This window comes from Balaenoptera musculus, chromosome 13, assembly GCF_009873245.2.
Source record: "Balaenoptera musculus isolate JJ_BM4_2016_0621 chromosome 13, mBalMus1.pri.v3, whole genome shotgun sequence".
Taxonomy (NCBI): domain Eukaryota; kingdom Metazoa; phylum Chordata; class Mammalia; order Artiodactyla; family Balaenopteridae; genus Balaenoptera; species Balaenoptera musculus.
The window spans coordinates 14,837,931-14,861,205 of NC_045797.1; the positions used below are offsets into that span (position 1 = coordinate 14,837,931).

Sequence of the window (23,275 nt, forward strand, 5' to 3'; positions counted from 1 at the left end):
TCACCGGGGAGGGCGGGGCCTGACCACGCCCCTTCGCGGCCGCTTCGCCCCGCCCCAAGGCTCCTCGCCCCGCCCTCTGCCGCCAAGCAGGGAGCCCGGCGCGGCCGACTAGGGCTCTTCACGACAGTCCCGGCACTTTCCGGCCGGCCTCGCGGGTGCTGATGTGTCGGGGAGGCGGGACTTAGGGGAGTTTTCCCTCGCGGCGCCACCTACTCGGGCGCTGTCGCTGTGGCCGAACTACCTCCCCGAGGCCATGGTGGTGTCTGCTCGGTCTGCGCGGTCCCCGCCCGACTCAGGTAGGGTCAGAGCCCCGCCTTGTGGCGGATAGAGAGGGGCGCGGGTTTCAGAGGGGTGGGGACGGGAGGACTTCCCTGTGGGACCTGGGGAAGGGAGCCTCCGATGGGAAGGAGCCATAGAGAGAGATTGCAGTCTTCGGCTTCGGGGTGGTGATGACATTCAGGACGCTTTGCGGCTAGGGGGCTGCTGTCTGAGAAAGGTTCTGGGGCATTGGGGGATCCTGGAGGAGGGGCTGCACTGCAGGGATGTTTCGGGTAGTCAGAGATCAGTGGGAGAATCCAGGTGGGCAGAAGCCCTGGGCCTGTGATTTCTGTGATTTGAGGAGGAGCCTATTTTAAAGCATCTCCATTCCCATACGCGCACACACAACTTTCTCCATTTATCGGTTGCAGATAAAGTACAAAAAGATAAAGCTGGACAGACCTCAGGGCGCCGTCAGGGCAGCCGAATGGGGAAGCTCTTGGGTTTTGAGTGGACAGATGTGTCCAGCTGGGGGAGGCTGGTGACCCTGCTGAATAGACCAACGGATCCTGCAAGCCTGGCAGTCTTCCGTTTTCTCTTTGGTAAGTCGAGCTTCTGGGAGGGGGCCAGCGTGGTTGGGGGTGGGAAAATGACAATCGTCCCTTGTCCATTTCTTGGATACTTACTTGCTTAGTGGACTTACCTTCCTTTTCCTAAGAGCTGAAGTTACTTATATCCTGGAAGAGGTCGTTGTGACCCAGTTTTGTCTCCAATTAGGATTTGGAGACCAGAAATGCTTTGATCTGAGGCTATAGGAAATATAGAGGTAGAGGAACAGGAACCCATTTTATTTGTGGCATGAAGTTGCCCAGTAAGTATGCTAAGGACTAGACTTTAGAGAAATGGCAGGGGTGACAGGGCAGACATTTAGGCTGTGACTCCCTAATCCAAATCTTTCTAACTCATAGGCCACAGCATGTATGTTTGGAATGGGTTACAGATATGCTGAGATATTACTCCCCTGAACCCAGTGGTTCTCAACGGGGAGTGATTTTGCTCTCCAGGGGACATTTGGCAATGTCTGTAGACATTTGTGTTTGTCACATCTTGGGGGTGGGAGGGAAGGGGAATAGGTGGTTACTGGCATCTACACAGAAGCCAGGGATGCTGCTGCATGACCTATGAACCACACGATAGCCCTCCCAGCAAATAATTAACCAGGCCAAACTGAATAGTCCTGGGGTTGAGAAATCTTGCCTTAACTGGAGATGCCTTCCTGGCCTGAGTAGCCCCTTCTGTTTACCCCAGTGTGCTGGCCAGATACTGCTCTGCCAGGTGTGCCAGGAAGTAAAAGAGGTTGAGGAGCACCACCCCAGAGCATTTTCTGTAGCCAGTAGGGCAGACCTTTACAAATATTACTATCAAAACCTGAACAGCTTTGATCGCATTTTGTACACTTCTTTCATTTAATCTTCTCTGAAACCCTGCAAAATATTATGAGCCCCCTTTCACAAATGGGGAATTGGCTCAGTGAGGTGCAGTGGCTGTCTGAGATCACACAACTGGCATAATGCCTAGCACAGAGTAGGCACTCCATGATTATTGTTGAATGAATTCTTTCCGGGGTTAGGAAAGAAGTCTCACCCTGGAGCTGGGTGTGCTCGACTGTATTCCAGCGTGTTCCACGGCTCCCTTTGCTAAGGCCTAACGGCCCCCTCCCCCTCTGCCTTCTCAGGGCTGATGATGGTGCTGGACATTCCCCAGGAGCGGGGGCTCAGCTCCCTGGACCAAAGATACCTGGATGGGCTGGAGGTGTGCCGCTTCCCGTTGCTTGACGCCCTGCAGCCACTGCCACTTGACTGGATGTATCTGGTCTACACCATCATGTTTCTGGGTGAGGGAAACTGTAGGAGAGAAACTCAGAAATACAAAGCATGCTGGTGAATGACCAAGGTCTTGGGTTTCTTATTTCACTTCCTCTGTGACTTACAATTTCATCCTGCTGACCTGTGTGTCATCTGAGCTGTGACCCCGTAACTCTGTTTAAAATGTTGAAATAACATTTAATTGAAATTCATTTTCACCTGGTTATAAAATGTCTGATAACCTTTCCTAATCCTACCCACAGCCTGTCCCAGGGGAGCTGGGCCTGTTGTGCCCCTCTGACATCTTAATCCTCTCCCCCACAAATCCCAGGGGCGCTGGGCATGATGCTGGGCCTGCACTACCGGATAAGCTGTGTGTTATTCCTGCTGCCATACTGGTATGTGTTTCTTCTGGACAAGACATCGTGGAACAACCACTCCTATCTGTATGGTTTGTTGGCCTTTCAGCTGACGTTCATGGATGCAAACCGCTACTGGTATGAGTCCGGGGAAAAGAGGGAGGGGTTGGCTGCGTCAGGATGGTTACCAGAGATAGGGGCCCGGTGAGGTCCTAGAATTTGTCCCAGCAAACGTATTTTCAGCCATGCGTTGCAGAGTGTGGTTACAGGGTGACACTTTGATTTGGATGGATTTGGGAGAGGGAAGGGTCCGTGAGGTTGGGGCTCTTGGGGTGACAAAAAAGCAAAATGGCTCCATTCCCACCCCTTCACTCTTTCCCTGTCTCCCCAGGTGCCTTGATCTATCCACTTCCTGTAATCCTCTTAGAGAAGAAGAGAAGACTAAAGCCAGACATAGCTGTTTTCAGATACTACAAGGGTGGTCATGTGGAAGAGGGAGCAGACTTTCTCTGTGTGAGCCCAGAGGGGCAGAGTTAGAGCCAAGAGTAGAAGTTGCTGTGGGGCAGAGTCATGTCAGAAGGAGCGGGCCCACCAGGGCTGCTGAGTAGTGCTGTCCTGGGAGGAGGTAACGCTCCTCGACCTCTGGCTCAGGTGACCATCTCTCAGGGGAGATGGAGAAGGGATTTGGAGACAGGGTGGCAGGGTAGATGAGCTTTAACGATTCTCCCATTATTAAGTGAAAAGCGAGTATGAGCTGTCAGTAACATGAGTATAGGGGGAAAAAATCTCAAACGTTGGATTTGTTGGTGATTTATCAGTCATTAATTAAACTTCATTCATCAACACACACATGCAGATACCCCTTTTGTAAACCTTCACATTCATTCAGAGTGGCCAGCTGTCATCACAAAGAGGCACTTTTGACAGAATACTCCTGAAAAGTCTCATTTTTATGACTTTTACACAGTTTGAAAAAATATCCATCACTTACTGAAGGCTTTCCACGTGCCAGACACTATGCTAAACACTTGTAATTTTTCCACATTATAACCCCATTAGGTCCATAGTGCTGTTCCCATTTTATAGATGAAGAAACTAAGGCTTAGAGAAGTAAAGGACTTGCCTAGGGTCACACAGCATGTAAGAGGCGTAAGTGAGACTCCAGGTCTCCTTAACTACGGACTCCCATGCTCTTGACCACAAGTGTAAGCTGCCCCTTTCCTGGCTTCTCTGCTCATTCTGTGTCTTCTTGAAAACCTACTTTGCTTCTGCCTCCCCAGAATACATCTGATCTTAGTAGCCTGGTTTTATCAGTTCTTAGCCTAGGTAAGCTGTTAGCAGGTACCCTCTGGCACTAGATCCTAGCATACAGGTCTATGGAGTGTCAGTTTGTCTTGGAAATTGAAACTTTTTTTTAAATGCACTATATATATTTTCATACACCTTTAGCTTTTCAAATGTTGCCTCAAATTCGTTCTTTTTCATATTCAGCCATATTCTAGCATTGTAGTCTTGTTCCCAATCTATTTCTGTAGGAGAAACTAATTTGCTAACTAAACGAATGGTAAACACTGAACTTTTTGTTGTTATAACTCACTAGTAATATTTCTGTTATGACTTAAAATAGTCGTTGTTGCAGTATGCTCATATAATTCTAAAGAACCTCAGAATAGCCCAGAGGACCAGAGAAGGTGTGGGAGACGTCCTGGGTTAGAGAGGGCATTATATTTAAAAAGCATTTCTACCAATCCCAAGGTAGAAATGGGACTGGACTAAGAAGCTGTCCTCCATCCTTCTCCCCCTTGCTGCAGGTCTGTGGACGGCCTGCTGAATGCCCGGAAGCGGAACGCCCACGTGCCCCTTTGGAACTATGCTGTGCTGCGTGGCCAGGTACAGGATTTCAGGAGAGGGGGAGGTGTTCTCAACAGCCATTGTCAGCACGGCTGTCCCACTGCCAGACTGCGCTCTGCTCTGCCTCCCTGGATCTTCTCTTTTTCCCCTTTTGCTGGAAAGCTGGGCTGGCTTTCCCCTTGTATCCAACCCCCTAATCTCTGGGGTCTCTCACCTTGTCATAGAAAGAGTCGAGCTTTGTTCCCGCTGGATTAGAATCCTCATGAGGAAAGAGTAACATTATGACTCTCCTTGGTGCCTAGTACTGTGCCTGGCATCTGTAGGATGTCGGGTGAGTGAGTATGTGAGATGAGTGAATAGAAGAATGGATCTAGTCTCCCTTGGGCCCTGAACTGGCATCAGAACTGATTTGTGACTGTCTGTGGAGGACAAGGTTCTGACTTTGTTTGAACATTTGTCTTGTGTTTGCAGATCTTCATCGTGTACTTCATTGCGGGCGTGAAAAAGCTGGATGCAGACTGGGTGGAAGGCTACTCCATGGACTACCTGTCCCGGCACTGGCTCTTCAGTCCCTTCAAGTGAGCAGCAGGGCAGAGGCCTCAGGTGGCCCAGGTGCAGAGTGGGGGGCTCGCCTCCCTCAGGTCTGCGGTCACGGATGCTCTTCCCACTTTGCCTGAATTTGCCACGTGTTTCCCTCTGTCCACTCATCTCCCTGTTCAGCGGAAGGCAGAGTCGATGGTATCAAAAGACCTAGGCCTCGCTGCCCCTGGGAGACTTACAGTGTGGGCGGAAACAAAGGGAAAAGCAGTCAAGGAAAGGAAAGCGCCGGTGCTAGGTGGCTTGGTGAGTGAGGCAGTGGCCCCAGCAGTTGCTGTGGTGGTGCCGCTGTCCTCAGGTTGCCACCCCAGCCTCTCGCCGGGACCCCTTGGCCGGCGTGCGGAGCAGATGGACGGTCGGCGCCCCTTACGCCGACAATACCATTGTTGCCAACTCTTTCCAAAACAGAGCTGCTCCTCTCTGACCTCACTCTTCCTCCCATTTCTTCCTTCCTCTTGTTTTACTTTGTTGTTTTCCCTCTTTCCTGTCATCTCCCAGTTCCTAAAGTTTGACACCATGTTGATGTTAGCCAAGCGTTCCCCTGTTAAAGTTTCTTCTCATGTATAACCTCCACGAAGAACCTGCCCGCCACAACACACACTGCTCAATCAAATTGTGCCCTCGGAGATGCACTCTTGCTTATTACATAGGGTATGTTGAAAAAAGATGGCCACCTAAAGTATGTGGAAATGAAGAGGGGTTGGAAAACCCTACCAGAGGATGTCTTTGTGTGGAGTTCTTCCACGCACCTGCTGGGGTGGATCCTGCAGCAAGGACAGGACAGCAGAGGTACATCTGCTGTGAGTATGCCGTGAGTGCTGGTGCCTGACCTTTGACCCTGGTGTCCACAGATTTGTACTGTCTGAGGAGATGACTAGTCTGCTGGTGGTGCACTGGTGCGGACTGCTGCTCGACCTCTCTGCCGGTTTCCTGCTCTTCTTTGACGCCTCAAGGTCCATTGGCCTCCTCTTCGTGTCCTACTTCCACTGCATGAATTCCCAGCTCTTCAGCATTGGTCAGTTCCTGTAGTCTGGTGGGAAATAGGAAACCACAGGTGTGCAGGGGAGGGACGAGCCAGCGGCATGTGTGGCAGTGGGAGGTGGTGACAGGGACGGGTGCCAAGCTGTGCCGGATGCGGTCTCTGTGAGATGGAAACAAACAGGGAGGCGGCTGGCGGCTTCCGGGCTCAGCTAGTACGTTGTGTAGTAAGTTTCTCCGGGGAGAGACAGACTGGAGTTGAGGACTTCTTTCATCACCAGTGGAGTACCTGGGAAAGGCTGCCTAGGGGAAGGAGGTTGAGGCGATTACCCACGTTTTCCTCCGGCCAAACTCCCGACGTGCTGGTTTTCTCCCTGCTTTTCTAGGTATGTTCCCCTACGTCATGCTGGCCAGCAGCCCTCTCTTCTGCTCTCCCGAGTGGCCTCGGAAGCTGGTGGCTCACTGCCCAAAAAGGCTGCAAGAACTGCTGCCCCTCAGGACTGCCCCCCAGCCCAGTGCTTCCTGCGTGTATAAGAGGAGCCGGGCCAAAGGTGGTCAGAAGCCAGGGCTGCGCCATCGGCTGGGCGCCGCCTTCACCCTGCTCTACCTCCTAGAGCAGCTCTTCCTGCCCTATTCCCATTTCCTCACCCAGGTACGTGTGGGCTGGGGGTTACCTTGGATAGCGGTGGAGGCGACGGCAAGCGGGAGAGAATGGGGCTGGTGTTGCAGACCTCTCTTGGCGGAGGATGGTGTTAGCGTGAGGACCGTCGAGCTGATTGCCGCTGCCCTGCCTCCTCAGGGCTATAACAACTGGACAAATGGGCTGTACGGCTATTCCTGGGACATGATGGTGCACTCCCGCTCCCACCAGCACGTGAAGATCACCTACCGTGATGGCCGCACCGGCGAGCTGGGCTACCTCAACCCTGGGGTGAGATGTCTGATGCTGACGATTTACTGGCCTTCAGAGGCCCCCTTGAGCTTTGGGGTCTGGTTTGGTCGTAAACACAATTATGAAATAAAACACATTTGGGTCCACTCTGCCCTTTCTCTGGAGCCCCGTGGAGCGCTTCTTTGGTGGGGGTTGAAATAGGGTGATGTCGTTCACTTCCCTGAACTGAGATGAGATTTAGGAAAGGTGAGTACCACTAGCCCAGCAATGAAAAATTCTTCCAGCGAGTTTTTTGGGGTTTTGTTGTTGTTGCTGTTTCTCTGTCAGAACTGGCAGCAGGCAGGGGTCTCTGTGCCATTGGCATTGCATGACCTGTCCAGAGGCTCCATAACAATGAGGTGGGACTAACGTGGGGGTTTGGGGCAGGTATTCACACAGAGCCGGCGTTGGAAGGATCATGCGGACATGCTGAAGCAATATGCCACTTGCCTGAGCCACCTGCTTCCCAAGTACAATGTCACTGAGCCCCAGATCTTCTTTGATATTTGGGTCTCCATCAATGACCGCTTCCAGCAGAGGTGGGCAAGGGGAGCAGAGAAGGGGGAGAAATGAAGTCTAGCTCTTTCTGCCAAGATGAATAGCCCATGCTCCCCAGTGTTGTCTTGCTTGAAAGGCTGTCCTCTGGTGCATGTCCCTGTTGACCTGGTTGTGGGCATAGCTGATTGCTTCCAGCAGGGGGCACCATCACCCTGAAGAAAAGGTAACGCACTTACTCTTTTAGAAGCTGTTATCACAGCTCTCCTCAGGTGGCCACTAACTCCCACTCTTCCCAGTGCTCCAGAATGTCTTTCCCCTCCTCTCTGTGTCCCAAACTGGCAATAACATGCTGACATAGGCCATTTCTTCTTTCTGGAAAACCCTGTTTCCTCTATCTGGGAACAGTGATGAAAAGAACAGAACCGGAAATGCTGGTGCATAGGTGGCTGTGGCCTCCATAGAACATGGTTTTCTTTCCTAAGGATTTTTGACCCTCGTGTGGACATCGTGCAGGCTACCTGGTCCCCCTTCCAGCGTACACCTTGGCTGCAGCCGCTACTGATGGACCTGTCTCCCTGGAGAACCAAATTACAGGAAATCAAGAGCAGCCTGGACAACCACACCGAAGTGGTCTTCATCGCAGATTTCCCTGGTACGGAGGAGAGCAAGGAGGCTTTGCTGTCTCCCTCCTGGCTTCGTTGGCCAGGGATATGGCGTGTGATGGAGCGGGGAGGGGCCTCTCCTGGTGGGAGGAAGGTTTTTGAAACCTGAGGTGGGGGGTGGCGGTGAAGGTGTGATTTCTCTGTTCCGGCTGGTGGTGAGTTCACTCCACCATGGGGTGGATTGGGGAACTCTTGCCCCTGGCAGGGCTGCACCTGGAGAACTTTGTGAGCGAAGACCTGGGCAACACTAGCATCCAGCTGCTGCAGGGGGAGGTAACTGTGGAGCTGGTGGCAGAACAGAAGAACCAGACTCTTCAGGAGGGAGAAAAAATGCAGGTATTTTGCTTGAATTAACAATGGTAGAGGGACCACCACTTCCCTGGTGGTCCAGTGGTTAAGAATCCACCTTCCAATGCAGGGGACATGGGTACAATCCCTGGTTGGGGAACTAACATCCTACATGCTGTGGGGCAACTAAGCCCGCCCGCGCCACAACTACTGAGCCTGCGCCACAACTAGAGAGCCCACGTGCCACAACTACTGAGCCCACGTGCCCTGGAGCCCATGTGCCACAACTAGAGAGAAGCCTGTGTGCCGCAATGAAGGTCCCGCATGCTGCAACTAAGACCCAATGCAGCCAAATAAATAAATAAATATTAAAAAAACAAAAACAACGACAGAAAAAAACAATGGTAGAAACGTTTAGATGAGTAGAGTTGATTTATTACAGACTCAAAATACTTCAACATAACAATAACACAGTGGGAGCTCAAAAAAGCAAGGGCCCCGGGGTGGGGGGGGCTGTGAATAGCCTCATTCAGGGTTCTAGAGGTCAGTTCCTTTGGACTCCAAAACACAAGAAAAAAGATGTCTGGGGCGGGGTACAGTGTAGGGAGGCCATAGGCTGGCTAGGGAAAGGCTAGAGGATGAAAGAGATCAGTTTCTTCCCTCTTTTCAGTTGCCTGCTGGTGAGTACCATAAGGTGTATACAGTGTCGCCCAGTCCTTCCTGCTACATGTACATCTATGTCAACACTACAGAGCTTGCACTGGAGCAAGACCTGGCATACCTGCAAGAATTGAAGGAGAAGGTGGAGAATGGAAGTGGTGAGTATATGAAGATTTGGGCTGAGATAGCCCGCTTTACAAGAAGTCAGGGTTGTGAGTGAGGATCTAGCCATTAAAGAATGAACTTGAAGCGTCTAGCTGGGGAAAGGGGAGTTCTAGGAGAGAGAATGCTCTCTCTCTCTCTCAGTGATTCCTCTTTTTGCCCTCTTCCGGGCAGAAACAGAGCCTCTGCCTCCAGAGCTGCAACCTCTGCTGGAAGGGGAAGTCAAAGGGGGCCCTGAGCCAACACCGCTGGTTCAGACCTTTCTTAGACGCCAGCAAAGGCTCCAGGAGATCGAACGCCGGCGAAATGCCCCTTTCCACGAGCGACTCCTCCGCTTTTTGCTGCGAAAGCTCTATGTCTTTCGCCGCAGGTGAGTTTTACCCACAACAGTATGTGTCTTTGCCATCAGATGTTTGCAGGCTGAGTAACTTTTCTCTGCTGAGGGTAACAGTAGGGACTGTTTCCCAGGAAAGGACAATCCAGTGCTAAATTCCTCCCTTTTGCCCTCTCCATTCTCCTCTCCCTGATTGAATGGGAGAGTAAGTGGTGTCTGATGGCCGCTGTTTTGTTCTGCCTCAGCTTTTCTCCAGCCTCCCTGTGGGTTATTCCTACCCCACCCTGGAGTCCTCTACCAGACTGTATAAGGAGTGGGGTGCCCTTCCAACTGGGGTGTTGGGGTGCCTGGGGGGAGAGTCTCATTTATGCTTGGGTGAGGGGGTAGGACCAGGTGTCCCCTAAGGGCTTTGGCAGGAATGCCTATGTTGAAACAGGAGTTTGGATTGCTGGCTTTTTCCCTCTTTTTCAGCTTTCTGATGACTTGTATCTCACTTCGAAATCTGGTATTAGGCCGCCCTTCCCTGGAGCAGCTGGCCCAAGAGGTGACTTACGCGAACTTGCGACCCTTTGAGCCAGTTGGAGAGCCGAGTCCTTCAAACACAGATTCTTCAAATCCTCATCCTTCTGAGCCAAATGCTGACCCTGTTCACTCAGAGTTCTGAGGGAGGCCAGGTGTTGGGTATAGATGTAGGAGCAGCCGGTCACAAGACCATTACCTATGCAGTGGACATCCGAAAAAATTACTTCAGATTTTTTTTACGTTTTTCTTCCTTATCCATAGCTCTGATAAATTCAGAGGTGATAGATTAGAGGAACCAAGGAGGTAACGCAAGGATAAGATTTATCAATCCAAGGCTGAGGGGCTTGGGGAGTTAAAAAACAACGTGAAAATGTCTTTCTAGGATGAAAGGGTAAGGATCAGGTTTAAAGTGACTGGCTCCTTGGTGAAGGAGATTTAATGTTCCGTGATGAAAATAATTGCTGGCTGTTCTCAAGTGCTTGCCAGATGCTAGGCACTGCGTGAAGCACTGTGCCAGCATTATTACATTTAGTCCTTAACGGCCATAAGCCCTATTCTATGGTTGGGGAAACTGAGGCTGAGAGGTAATATAATTTGCTCATAAGACATATACCTAATAAGGGATGGACTGATGGTTTGAACCTCAAGTCTGTTTGACTTAAGGTCCTGCACCCTGCTGCTTGTAATTTTCAGAATCCTTGACAATAATTCTGAAATAACGTAGCTTAAAACTTGTCCAATTATAAAGTATGATTAGGATGGTGATCAGGTTTTAAATGCACACAGAATAATTTTCTCTTCACTGCAATTTTGGTTCCTTCTTTGTTCCTATTATTTATACACCCAGTACGTTTTTCACTAGCAGTCATGAGCATAGTTAGACTATCACAGGGTTAAACAAATAACGAAATTTAGGTGATTAGTAGTGGTATTTATCTACAAATAAGCTTAGTATTTAGCATTATTCTAGCCTTTAATGAGCAGGAGGTGATGTAAAGTAAGATTTAACCAAAAGTGATGAGGGATTAGGGAATGTTTACAGTCACTTTGTAGACTTTGGATGTAGAAAGCTTGGATGTGATTCAGGAGGATCCTCAATTCTGTGAAAATTCAAAGGCCTGGTCCTGGGCTAGGAAGTTAGAATGCATAGAGTAATTAAAAAGAAAAAGACAAACAAACTAAAAAACAGGCCCTGCTTGGGAGCTCATGGTCTTCAGGCAGAGACCGTCAGTAGACTGGCAGTCCCAGTAACTTTGATAAAGGATCGCATCTGTTTTCAGGCTTCTCTTCTCTCCCCATGCTCCGCTCCACCCAGTCTCAGGGTTCTTTCCTAGGCAGCTGCCTTTTCACTGTACACACTTGGGATGATTATGTCTATTCCATGGTTTCCAGTGATGCTGCTGCTTAGGTTTCTTTCCTGTGCCCTAGACCTGTGTATCTAACTAGCTCCAGCTGGATATCCTACAGAGCTTTCAAACTCTGTCATAAACAGAACTTGCATTCATCCCCAACTCAGGCTTGCGTCTCCTTTATTAGTGAATGGCAACTGTTTTTTTTTTTTTTAACCAAGCCATCTGTGAGTCATCAGCCTTGACTCTTCCCTTTTCCTCACATTTCTTAAGATTTCAAGTCCCATTAATTCTACCTCTTACTTCTTGGACCTATTGAATTCATCTCTACCACCTCTGTTCTTTCAGCCTTTATACTGGAATCCAATTAGGAACAGACCAGAGCAGGGCTGCCATGTAGTTGTGCAGGTTGGGCCTGAATATGGGCACCCAGCTGAGGCCAAGTGGGGCCTGAGTTAAGTCCCTCTGATTCATACAAGGCATTTTGTGGGTCAGTGATGGCTGTGCCACAGGGCATCTTGCACCGATGTAGGGCAAACACTGGTTTTCAGTCCTTTTGCAGATCTCAGCAACACGATACACCTTGGCACCATGTCCTTCCCCGCAACCGCTGCCCACACCCTCCTTTTTACTTGGTTTAAAAAAAAAAAAAACCTCTTTTTCACTTCAGAAGGAAACTCCTGCAAAAAGTTATCTTTCTTAATACAGGCAAGGATGCTGCTTTCCTCCAACCTGTCTTATTTTCCAAATGAAAATGTTGGGGTGGGATGAAGAAAGGTGCTAGTCTAATACTGGTTAAGAAAAGCTGTTCACTGGTGAAAATCTGGGTTATTCAGGTTTCAGGAGTATTCAGGCCCTGGTAATTAATGTCCCTTTCGCCAGAAGGCTTTGCATCCTACCCCAAGCATTTAGATCTTCTGTCCCTGACCAGTGTCATCCCCCTTGAAACTCTCTAAAGTATGATTTTCAACTTAAACATGAAATAGGACATTTCCTTCCATGAACACTTTATGCTTTTGATTCTCAGCTGTAATCACCTTCACCCCTTGCTGTTCCATGCCTTTGCTTCTACTGTCCTCCCTCAGCTGGTTAATCCCCACCTCCACCCCAGGGCTAGGCAGAGGACAAGACACCTTGAAGGTCACTCTCTTTAGTCTGCCAGCTCCTTGAGAGCAGGGGTCATCCTAGTAAATAAATATTGAACCGAACCTCAAAGCAGTTCTCTTTCTGGTGTTACTTCACCAGCATACAGGCACGTACTCATCCTCATCCCCCCCCCCACCCCGTTTGGTCAAGATGGTTAACTTATCTTTAGATAGCAATGCAGTGGCATCTAAAGGCTTCTTGAAACTTTTTCTGGAGTTTTTCAATGTCATGCAAAGTTGAACTTCTCAAGTTTCAGAGCAGGCAGGTCAGAAGATTTAACCTTGCCTTCCCTCCCAAATATGTTTCTAAACTTCTAAGCCTCCAGGCAACCAGGTATAAGCATTCCTTGGGCCTCACGTCTGCAACAGCAGAGCACAGTGAAGTGTTTGAACCACTTGATCTCATAGGTGCTGGTACGAACATGTGCCAAGTGGCTGCTAGGCTCAATCAAGGAAGGATGGTCCAAACTCTGGCTGATAAACCTCCTACAATTTTAGAATAAGCCTTTGGGAACTTGTTTAAATTTCATTTTGACTCATTCATTGTATAAGATATATTGGAAACTAGTCCCTCTCACCACTGTTTAAAACATGTAACTTGCAGCCTTTAATACCTGTTTATATAAAAGGGAAACTTAAGGCATTAAACTGTTTCTACATTTTCAAAAAGATGAAAATTGGTTTAAATTTTCAAGTGTGAACACTATCACTCCTTCCACGTTACACTCACGTTAATGGTTTTTATGCCCTTAACCTTAGATGATTTAAAACACGGCTGATGGTATAGAACTGGCTGCTGTAGTAAGGAGCTGTGAATTTTGCCCAGTGCATTGGCCAAAAAAGGCAGTGCTGGACAAACTGCGATCAAACCTTGAACTTTCTTAGTGCAAGGGATATGATTTATAAACCGTTTAAATGCCTGCAGTCAGGATTGAAGTGATTTCCCTAAACCATGGGTGGGATTACAATTACTCAGAGTTAAAAAGTATGTTCAATTCATATTCATACCAAAACACTTTAAAAGAATAATGGACACAGGTTAAGGTAGAACCTAGCATTTTATTTAGATCTTCATTAAACTGTTGGAATTGAGAACCAGACATACGTAATAAACCTCCAAAAATAGATGCTGAAAGGCACTTTCTGCTTAGGGCAAGCAGTCATGGAATAAGCATGTAAACAAGCTGGCTTCTCTGTACCACACCAGCCAAATCAGCTTTCTCCATGGCCAGCTGCACCAGCTCTGCCCTCCCTTCTGTTAACACCAGCCAGAACCCCTGTAGGTCTAACCCAAGGTTTTTCTGTAGGACACCTTGGCCTACCTGGGAATGCTGGAAACATGTTAAAGGAATCATGGTGTTGAGGAAAAAAAAAAAAAAAAAAACTTTTAAAAGCTGCCATCTGAGGTGATGGCTTCTCTGTACTTACGCCATACCCCAGAATACAATAAATAAGCAATTAGAAAATGTTCAAGTATGAAGGGATTTCCTCCTCCCCGCCAAAAGCACTGCTCTCTGAAGGAAGCTGGTTTCTCTGTAGCTACACCAGCTGTTCAGAAAGCTCATTGGACCTGGTTTTGAAAACAAAACAAAGTTAAAACCCTGGGAGGAGTTATTGTGCAGTGTGGAGTGCTCAGTCTTTCTTATAAAGAAAAAAAAAAGTTATCTGGTACCAAAGTGTGCAACCTACAGACCCTCAGGTACAGCCCTGTGACTTCTTTGTATGACATCACAAGGGTGCCAAGTGCCTGTTTTTCTAGAGCTAGGAGTTGGTGGTTTGGCTAGTGCTGAAACCATGCATAGGATTGATTTACTAAATAAAAACCTTATTACGTACGTCCTCCAAAAGACAGCTGAAAAGTGGAGAGATTTTGATTTGGTGCTGTTTAAGAGATGGCAATTAAGAGCATAAGCACCAGGGAGATGGTTTAATGGTAACTGCCTTTTTTTTTTTTTCCTTTCTCATGTCAGGCTAGAGCTCCAACTGGAACTTGCGTTACATGCAAGAATGATTGGATAGAGAACACTCCCTGACAAAGAGCTACATAATTAGAAATGGATCAAGTTATAGGGAGGATAAGGGAAGGCTTCACATTCATAATAGAGCTCAAGACATTACAAATTCATGCTGACAGGGCTGTGGCATTGCCAGACAGAGGCTATAATGGAACTACAAGTACTTTACGTGCACATTACAAGGACATTTTCAGCATTTGGTGGGAAAGTCAATGCAATTAGGATTTTAGAAGGTTGGGTGATAGGGCACAAATGTTCAATTTCAAAGCATTGTTTACTACAGTGCTGTTGGTTTGTTTCTAGGCAGTTACATGGATCACCTATGCTCACTAAATTCATTATAATGGTGAACAAAACACCTAGGGACAGAATAGCAAGCCCAACTTACAGTCCCCCACACAAGCTAAAATTCATGTCATTGACTAGAGTGACTGCAACTGATCAGGAGCTGAAAGAGGACAGGAAAATTTAGGAAGAAGGGCCCTTTCCCTCAGAGCTTGAAGGCTTCTCTGTAGCCTACGCCAACAAGTCTGGGGAAAAAAGGCTAACACTTTCAATATTTAAGCTTTTTGGGCACTTCCCATGGGAAGCTGTCCCTACCAAAGTGGCCATAGGCTGCAGTCCTCTGATAAATTGGCTTCTTCAGATCCAGATCCCTGGAATATACAAGTCCGTAACTTAATATGTAGCATTCAATTAAAATAAAGCAAAACAATCAGCAAGACTCATTTTCAAGACTTCTGGCAAATGAGTTCAGTTCTCTGGGGTATGCTAGGAAAGAAGTTTGTGGCAAAAGTGTTTGTTACTTCCCTGGTGTCCAAACTCCTTGCACAGTCCTTATTAGTAACTATAGTTCTTGTTTTTCCGTCCCTGGCTCAACAAATATGAAAACTTGTCATTATTCTGAGACATTTCAAGTGCCAAAAGCTCATCTAAAATCATGGAATACTTACCGAGGTCCCACGCCCACACCCTACCATGGTTATTTTCTTTGTAACAGCCATGCCCATTCATCTGTACTAAAATTTCTTTCAAGTAAACATCCCTTAGGTAACAGGAGCACAAAGCCTATATCAAATGTGGAGGACTTTCTAGGGTGGTTAGTCTAAGCCATGCAGCACTGTAATTTTAGAGCTTTCCTAATAATTTAAGCCTTTACTGACGGCAATTTAAAAATGACATCAACACATTCTAGGAATTACCATGCTTCCCCACTCCAGTCTTCCTTCACACCTTCACTTTCTCAGATTTGAATATATCAAGTATATATACATACACACCCACACCCTCAATGTTTTTCACTAGCAATAGTCTTTACCATCTTTACCTGACAATGACCCCAGGGCGGAGATCAAAATTCTTCTTCACAATCTCTAATAGCTCTCTCTCACTCTTCTGAGAGGTGCCATAATGGAAAATGGAGATAGACAATGGATGAGATACTCCAATAGCATAAGAGACCTAAAAGAATTTAAATGTCATAAGAGTCAGTGATCAAAAGACCCACATACTTGTGTAATACACTGGTATCAAAAAAAAAAAAGTAGAAAACTGCTAAATGCCCTCCCGCTTACATGCCTTTTAGTCAACCCAGTTATATAGAAGTATATACCTGAACAAGAACCCTTCTGCACAGACCTCCTTTAACAAGGGATTTTGCCACCCAACGAGCAGCATAAGCAGCTGAACGGTCCACCTTGGTATAATCCTTTCCTGAAAAGGCACCTCCTCCATGAGCTCCCCAACCACCATAAGTGTCCACAATGATTTTCCGGCCAGTCAAACCAGCATCACCCTGAAATTATAGGACTTAAGTTACTTTATGCCTCATCCTTTCCAGTGGTTCTAGATCAGGCTTGTTAAATGGTTATTCAATATCACTTGGCAAATATCCTCAGAAGAGGCACACGCAGGCTTCAAAAAACCTAGGAAAAAGGTGGAAGTAGCCAAATTTTTGCAAGTAACAGAAGATCCAAAAAAGCAACTGAATTGACATTGTAAGACCTTACCTGAGGCCCACCAATAACAAATCTGCCACTTGGCTGTAGATGATAGATTGTATCCTCATCAAGATACTTTGCAGGTACAACAGCTTTGATGACTTTCTCCTTTAGGGCATCCCTCATCTCATCAAGACAAACTTCTTCATCATGCTGAACAGATATAACAATTGTGTGGACTCTGATGGGAAGCACAGCACCTCGGTCCTGCATATACTGCACAGTCACCTTGAAAGCGAAACAGATCATCAGAACATCAGTCTATTAAACAATAGCTTTGTTCCTGATTCTCTACATTACAATACAGAGAACAAACCATATTCTTCTCTTAGCTTTAATCAAAACACCTTACTGAAGTCCTGTGCCAATGTAATGTGTGTAGTTTTGATACTCGTCACTTACTTGAGTTTTAGAATCTGGGCGTAACCAAGGCAAAGTGCCATTCCGGCGTAGTTCAGCCAGTTTGGCATTGAGCTTGTGTGCTAAGACAATGGTTAAAGGCATACATTCCTCTGTTTCATCAGTGGCATAACCAAACATCAAACCCTAAAAAAGGAAAAGTTACCAATGCAATCAATCCAAGCTTTAGAATTTAATGTTAGAAGAGATGCAAATAGATGTCTACCAAAATACCTGGTCTCCTGCACCAATGTCTTCCTCATTCCGATCAAGATGAACACCTTGAGCAATATCTGGTGACTGTTGCTCCAAGGCCACTAGCACGTTACAAGTCTTGTAGTCAAACCCTATAAACAAAACGATGTTTTTTTGGTTTGTTTTTAAAGGGCCATAGCAATACTTTGTATTTACAATTACCTGGAATTCTAAATGCTGCTAGAGAAATCAAATATACCTAAAACTTAGTCCTTTCAAAGAATAGGGCTGGAACAAAAAGACTAAAAATATACAAGTGGAATTAAATATTCCCAGGAACACTCTAGAAGATATAGCTAGAGAGGACTGAAAAAAATACCTGGAAAAATGAGGTTAGACAGCCCACTCATTAAAACACACCTTTGGAAGAATCATCATATCCAATGTGTTTAATGGTTTCACGAACCACTTTCTGGTAGTCAACAGCAGCTCTGGACGTAATTTCCCCAGCAAGAAGGATCATTCCAGTTTTAGCAACAGTTTCTAGTAAAAGAGAGGTTCACACTCAAACATCACTTTTATGAAGTAATTTTCATGCTACCTTTTCATCAGGTGATAAAGCAGTGTTCTGAACCTACCACAAGCTACTTTGGCATCAGGGTCCTGCTGAAGGTGGGCATCAAGAACAGCATCACTAATCTGGTCACAAATCTTATCTGGGGGGAAAAAAAAATTCCTGGCTTAATCAATTTACTGATAATGTCATGTATGTCATGCCCCCTTCCCCTATAACTACAGCTGTGAAGATCTTTGTGTTTTCTTTTAAAAAAACTGTGGCGGGAATTCCCTGGCAGTCCAGTGGACTTCGTGCTTCCACTGCAGGGGGCATGGGTTCAATCCTTGGTCAGGGAACTAAGATCTTGAAGGCCGCTTGGCAGGGCACCCTCCCCCCACCAAAATTGCGGCAAAACCTATATAGCATAAAATTTACGAATCTAACCATTTTCAAGTGTACATTTTCAGCGACATTCCAAGTATGGAGATCTTAACTGCTATACTGCTTTCGTGGAAACCATTTCCCTGAAGAATAAATGCTGGATATAGTGCTACATGTTTCCTAACTTGACACCTTGGTCTTCATATAGCTGTACCACAGATCACCAATTCAGATAAGCCAGCAGAACACCCAGCATGTTTAATACATTTAAGCTCATTGCAGTATATGCACTTTACACCTTTACAAGGACTTCAGTCCCATCTTTAAAGTATTTCAGACATTTTGAAAAATTAAGTTCCCAGGCAAAAACAATTTCTATTGTTAAACAGGATAGCCACATAACGGAGATTGATTAAATGGAAGTAAGTAGAAAGTGTTTTATCTTCCATCCAAAAGCAAAGCAAGGAACATTTACCTTCACAGCATTAATTCTCAAAGACAATGGTACTTACATTTTATCCCCCGAATTTAAATTTTTCACTATAAATCTAACCAACCAGAAAGGTGGACCGTTTATCAATTTCTCCCTGATTCTAAGGAACGCCAATTAGGGCAGTGAGAAATAATGTCAGAGTTAAATGATGAAAGCAACGACACTTCACGAACAAAGGGAATAAAACGGCAACCATCTGATTTTGTGTTAAGAGTAGTCCAGGAACAAGAGCCAAACAGACTGGAAAATCCCCAAATGTATTCTGAATCCTTGCTGATCTTCCCCTCACTGTACTACCCTCTATTAAAAATCAGAAGAACAGAAAAAAACCCCGAGTATCACTTTCCTAAATTTTCTATAACCAGCCAAAAAAAAACTTAAGCAAAATGTGTACCACAATCCAGTCAGAGGCCCAGGACAATCTAAACATTTACAAATGCCTGCGGCTTTAAGTTAATAAAAGGTGGTTCAAATACACAGTGCAGTTCTCAGCGCTGGGGGAAAACAAACAAAACCACCCACACCACACCTGACCTTCACTCATCAGGATCTCGGGGTTTGTCCTCTCCTCTACCACTAGGTTGCCCGTGGGATTGCATCATAGGCACAGTAAGCTTGCTAGAGAGAAATGGATCCTTAAGCCAACAGACGAGGAATCTGTCATTGTGGTCATCCCAAGAAAGGGCTGGACCCGTCTAGTAGAATAACGATCTTCACTAGGTGAGGTTTTCAGGCTGGGATCGAAAGTTCCTTGAAATAGCTTCATTCGTTCACGTGTAAATTGATCGCCATAATGGCGGACCGGTGGACAAAGCCCGGAGGAGGATATATGGAGTAAAACCTTGCCTAACAGTCAGCCCCAACGCAATGGCGCCATACACTTAATTCATGCTTCCTATCCTTTTCACGCACGATCCAAATAAGGAATGCCTCCTCCGACAAGCACTATATTTAGTTGGAGGATGTCACCTTGACGCGAGGCCATATACCGGCTAAGGGCATGTCGTATTCTTCAGTGTAGCCAAAGAATTAACGGGAAGCGCGGAGGCCCGGTAGTCCGGGCCACGCTCTGCAAACCAGCCGGCTCCCTCGCCCAGAAGCCACATGCGGCAAACACGTGGTTGAGGCTGCAATGCGGGGCGCGCGCTCTCGCGGGCCGGACGCGAGCACGCGAGGCGGGCCGCCCACTCGAGGTGGCTCGGGCCGCAAGGCGGGGAGAAGGAAATAGTGCCCTCCCCGGCTAGAACACGAGCGGCCACGGCCCCCGCCCTTCTCGTTTTCTGGAATCTTCCGCATGCCGGGGCGCGCGGCCGGATGGGAGGGGAGGAGAGAGGAAGGGGGAGCGGCGGCCACGCGCTCGGCAGCGGCGGCGCCACGAGGAAGGCGCGCGGCCGCCGCTCTTTCCACCAGCAGCCGGGAGAGGGCCACCGCCGTGGGCACCGCGGCCGGCGGATCCTACCGGCCAGTCCCGACCCCGCGCCCCGCCCCTCGCTTCGCTCCAGGCCCCGTCACCTCACCTGGGTGGCCTTCCCCCACAGACTCGGAGGTGAAGAGGAACGTGCCCTCCTCGATGAACGCGTCGTGGAAGCCGTTGAGCTGCCCGTTCATGGTGGTGGCGGTGAGTGAAAGTGGCGTTGAGGAGAAAAAGCGGCGAGCCGACAAGTGCGAAACGCGCGAGCAAAAGACCGCGTTCTTGTCAGCTCGAGCGGGCGGCGCAGAGCAAACGAGGCGGCGGGCAGCGCGGCCTACTATTTATACACGGCGCCCGCGCGCGCCCGGCCCGGGCCCCGCCCCTCGGCGCCGCGCGCCAATGCGCCACTCGCGCGGGGACGGGGGAGGGGAAGGGGCGGTGCACCGAGGGGAGCTCGGACCGAACCACTCTGCCAGGCAGGGGGAAGGGAGGGGAGGTAACGCGCCCCTCTCGCGAATATTCGCCATCTTAAGCACTAATAACAAGGGGTGAGGGGAAAGGCAATATACTGGGTCGTTGTATGCTTCCGTGTTCGACGTGGGAGGAAGAGAGACAAGGGCTTTATGGGCCTGCTCCCCTGTACTGTGACATGGCACCTCCCTTCCGACCGTTGGCCGGGCTACCTGGCCGCTAGGTCGCGTCCCCCAGCGGGGGCCGCGGGAATCGTCGGGGGTTTTATCCTCTGGCTCTCCCCGAGGGTCTTTCCGGCTGCCCTGCCTGGGGATGCCCGGGTGACAGGGAGCCAGTGGCCCACAGCCACGTGAAAGTGGCCATCTTGGCTGGTCAGCGTACGATCCTTCGCACGGCCTTGTGCATCCTCGTCCTGAGCGCTGCCGGCGGCTGGCAGTCCTGCGGGGGGCCGTCTAGTTGCTGGCAATTTCTTGGTTAATGGTTCTGTGGTGAAAATGGCCGAAAAGCGGAATAAAGAGAGTTCTGTCATCGATTTCAACGATTGCCGTCCCCCTTCCGCCCCCAGCGCTACAGTTTCTGAGAGAGGCCCTTACTCTTTGTGGACCCTACGGTGGAGGCCGCGCTCGGCCCCTTGGCTCCAGCCTTTTCTCCAAGAAAGGAGGCTGCTCACGAGGCTCACCTTGCACTTGCTGACTTTACTATCTTGGAGGAGGAAAAAAGTCGATGTTTAGAGTATGATTTCAGTCTTCTGTTCAAGAGACTGTTGAATATTGGGGTGGGGAGAGCCCCGTTTACGCCCTTGTATGTGATTCAGCAGATCTCTTGACAAGGTGATGGTCCGTTTCCTGAAGCTTTCACTTTAAAATGTCCACCTGCGTTTGTGCCAGTTTTGCCCATTTAAAGGAATTATAGGGAGAGGAGGGAAAAGAACAAAACCAAACTTGATCCAACGAGGAGCCGGGAGTCGGGGACCGATTTCATGGCTCTCCGTTTGGAAGGAGCCCACAAGTGGCGGGTGGGCCGGTGTCACTTCCGTCCCGCACAGGGGCTTCGGACTTGGTGCAGGGCCGGGGCGGGGGGCTGCTGCTGTCGCGGTGGCCCCGAGCGCGTGAACTTCGGGTTTAATGATGTTATTAGGAGACCGCCTGCTCCTAGGATAGGATGCACGTTACCCTGGGGAGATGAATGAGACCCCTCGCAGCAGTCTCCAGCTGCTTACCGCTCAGAGAATTAGGTAAAGTCGGAAGAGCAATCCTCTCCGCGGCTTGCGGGAGGAAAGGTGGGTTTGCTGATTGGGAAACAATGGAAGCACTTGGGCTGTGCTTGGGGCTTTGACAAAGAACATTAAAAAAGGGCCCATCTCTAGACTTTATGACCACATCCATGGTCCTTCAAAGCAGGGAACAAGAAAAGGCAAAATCACAAAAGAGACAATATAGATGTTTATATTTGTTTCTGTTTTTCAAACTAACTTAATGGAAAAATAACTGTGTAAGACGTTCATCATTTCTTGTTTGTTTTAGAGTAGTTCACCTTTTTTTTTTTTTAAGCAGAATGACAATTTGTTAACTTACAATGTGTAATAAAATTCCCAACTGAAACAAATTGCATGTGTAGGCTGCTCAGTGCATTATCTTCCAGCAGAAAAATCTATAGGGGAAGCTAGAATATAAAGTTATTTGATTAATATGGAGTCAGAACAAGGAGATTAAATTCTATGATTAGGTCATTAAACCCTGATACCCCTATGCTAACAACTCCACAGTGGGGTTGTTCCTGCCAAGGAGATTAGAATCAGCTGTTCATACTTGCTTACCTACTCATTCTTGTTCTTAGCGTATGTAACTTAATGGTTAAGGGTAGGGGTTTTGGAGTCAAGCCTCTGCCACTTATTAACAGTGTTGAGCAAACAACTAACCCTCTCTACACCTCAGGGTCCTCAGTCTGTAAAATTGGGGTAATAATCATACTCTCATAGGATTGCATCAAGGATTAAACAAAATCATGCAAGCAAAGTCCTTAGCACAGTATCTAGCACATAATAGTTAGCTGTAAAAAATAACCCTTGAGTGGCTTCCAATTGCCGTTAGAATAAAGACCAAAATCCCTACATACCCTTAAAGGCCTCAGTGTGATTTGGCTGCTACTTCTTTAACCTCAGCTTGTGCCGCTTTCTCCTTTTTGTCTTCTACTTTGCGTTCTTTTAACTATGAACAGTTAAATTTCTTAATTGATTACGCTAAAAACAAAGCAAAGCACATTTTCATTGATTTATATTTTTCACATTGTCCCTTCCTCCCACAAATATTTACAAGCATTTCTGTCAAGCAGACCCAGTATTGGTGCCATGACAGTCCTGGTCTCTGCCCACCCATAGCTCTAAATGAGGGGAGATGCCTGGCTAATTCCTCCCCATCCTTCCCACCCAGCTCAGCTGCCACTTCCTGGATGTAGCCTTCAGCTGCCTCTTTCTGGATGAAATCTTCACCTACACAGATTTCTCACAGGGTCCTGTGTTTTCCTACATGGCACTCAGTGCTCTATGAAATACAGATTTGGTGATTATTTGATGAATGTCTCAACTCCCAATTAGATTTGTAAGCTCCATGACAATAAGAAGGTGGTCCATTTTGCTCAGGCTTTGTTGCTGAGAGCCTGACACACAGAAGGTGCTTAAGAATGTTTGTTGGAGGAGAGGGAGAGAGAAGAGAGGGAGAAAGGGAAAGAGACACAAGGAAAGGATGAGTAAATATAAGGGATGGCACAAAGAAGTGGAGAAATGAGAAACCCTGGGGATCATGTAAAATCAATGAAAAGAGCCACCGCTTTGTTTTAGTCACCAGCGTTATAATTTATAACCCTGAGAGCTCTTTACTAACAGGGAAGCTCATCGTC

General features: G+C 47.7%; 2 protein-coding genes across 4 annotated transcripts; one reads left to right on the forward strand and one right to left on the reverse strand.

The window, feature by feature from the left end:
• The first annotated feature begins 150 nt into the window (after positions 1 to 150).
• Positions 151 to 21,930, forward strand: GGCX (gamma-glutamyl carboxylase). Of its 3 annotated transcripts, none has more exons than XM_036872389.1 (15): positions 151 to 296; positions 690 to 860; positions 1,994 to 2,152; positions 2,455 to 2,620; positions 4,294 to 4,372; positions 4,805 to 4,911; positions 5,782 to 5,945; positions 6,295 to 6,560; positions 6,708 to 6,839; positions 7,227 to 7,378; positions 7,820 to 7,989; positions 8,205 to 8,335; positions 8,958 to 9,105; positions 9,284 to 9,479; positions 9,915 to 13,128. In XM_036872389.1, exons 1-15 carry the CDS (start codon positions 254 to 256, stop codon positions 10,105 to 10,107), a joined length of 2,277 nt encoding a protein of 758 aa, XP_036728284.1. In that variant the 5' UTR covers positions 151 to 253; the 3' UTR covers positions 10,108 to 13,128. The 3 variants fall into 3 exon arrangements, with proteins under 3 accessions (XP_036728284.1, XP_036728286.1, XP_036728285.1); XM_036872390.1 differs by lacking the exon at positions 151 to 296 and adding an exon at positions 360 to 496; XM_036872391.1 differs by lacking the exons at positions 6,708 to 6,839; positions 7,227 to 7,378; positions 7,820 to 7,989; ... (2 more) ...; positions 9,284 to 9,479; positions 9,915 to 13,128 and adding an exon at positions 21,621 to 21,930 and having other exon boundaries at positions 172 to 296; positions 6,295 to 6,346.
• MAT2A (methionine adenosyltransferase 2A) lies at positions 13,499 to 20,238 on the reverse strand. The gene is made up of 9 exons (XM_036872392.1): positions 20,016 to 20,238; positions 17,707 to 17,784; positions 17,489 to 17,611; positions 17,108 to 17,220; positions 16,877 to 17,020; positions 16,484 to 16,702; positions 16,087 to 16,269; positions 15,802 to 15,935; positions 13,499 to 15,130 (listed from the first exon to the last, which is right to left on the reverse strand). The coding sequence occupies exons 1-9, from the start codon at positions 20,104 to 20,106 to the stop codon at positions 15,028 to 15,030; spliced, it is 1,188 nt and encodes a 395-aa protein (XP_036728287.1). The 5' UTR covers positions 20,107 to 20,238; the 3' UTR covers positions 13,499 to 15,027.
• Positions 21,931 to 23,275: the final 1,345 nt, after the last annotated feature.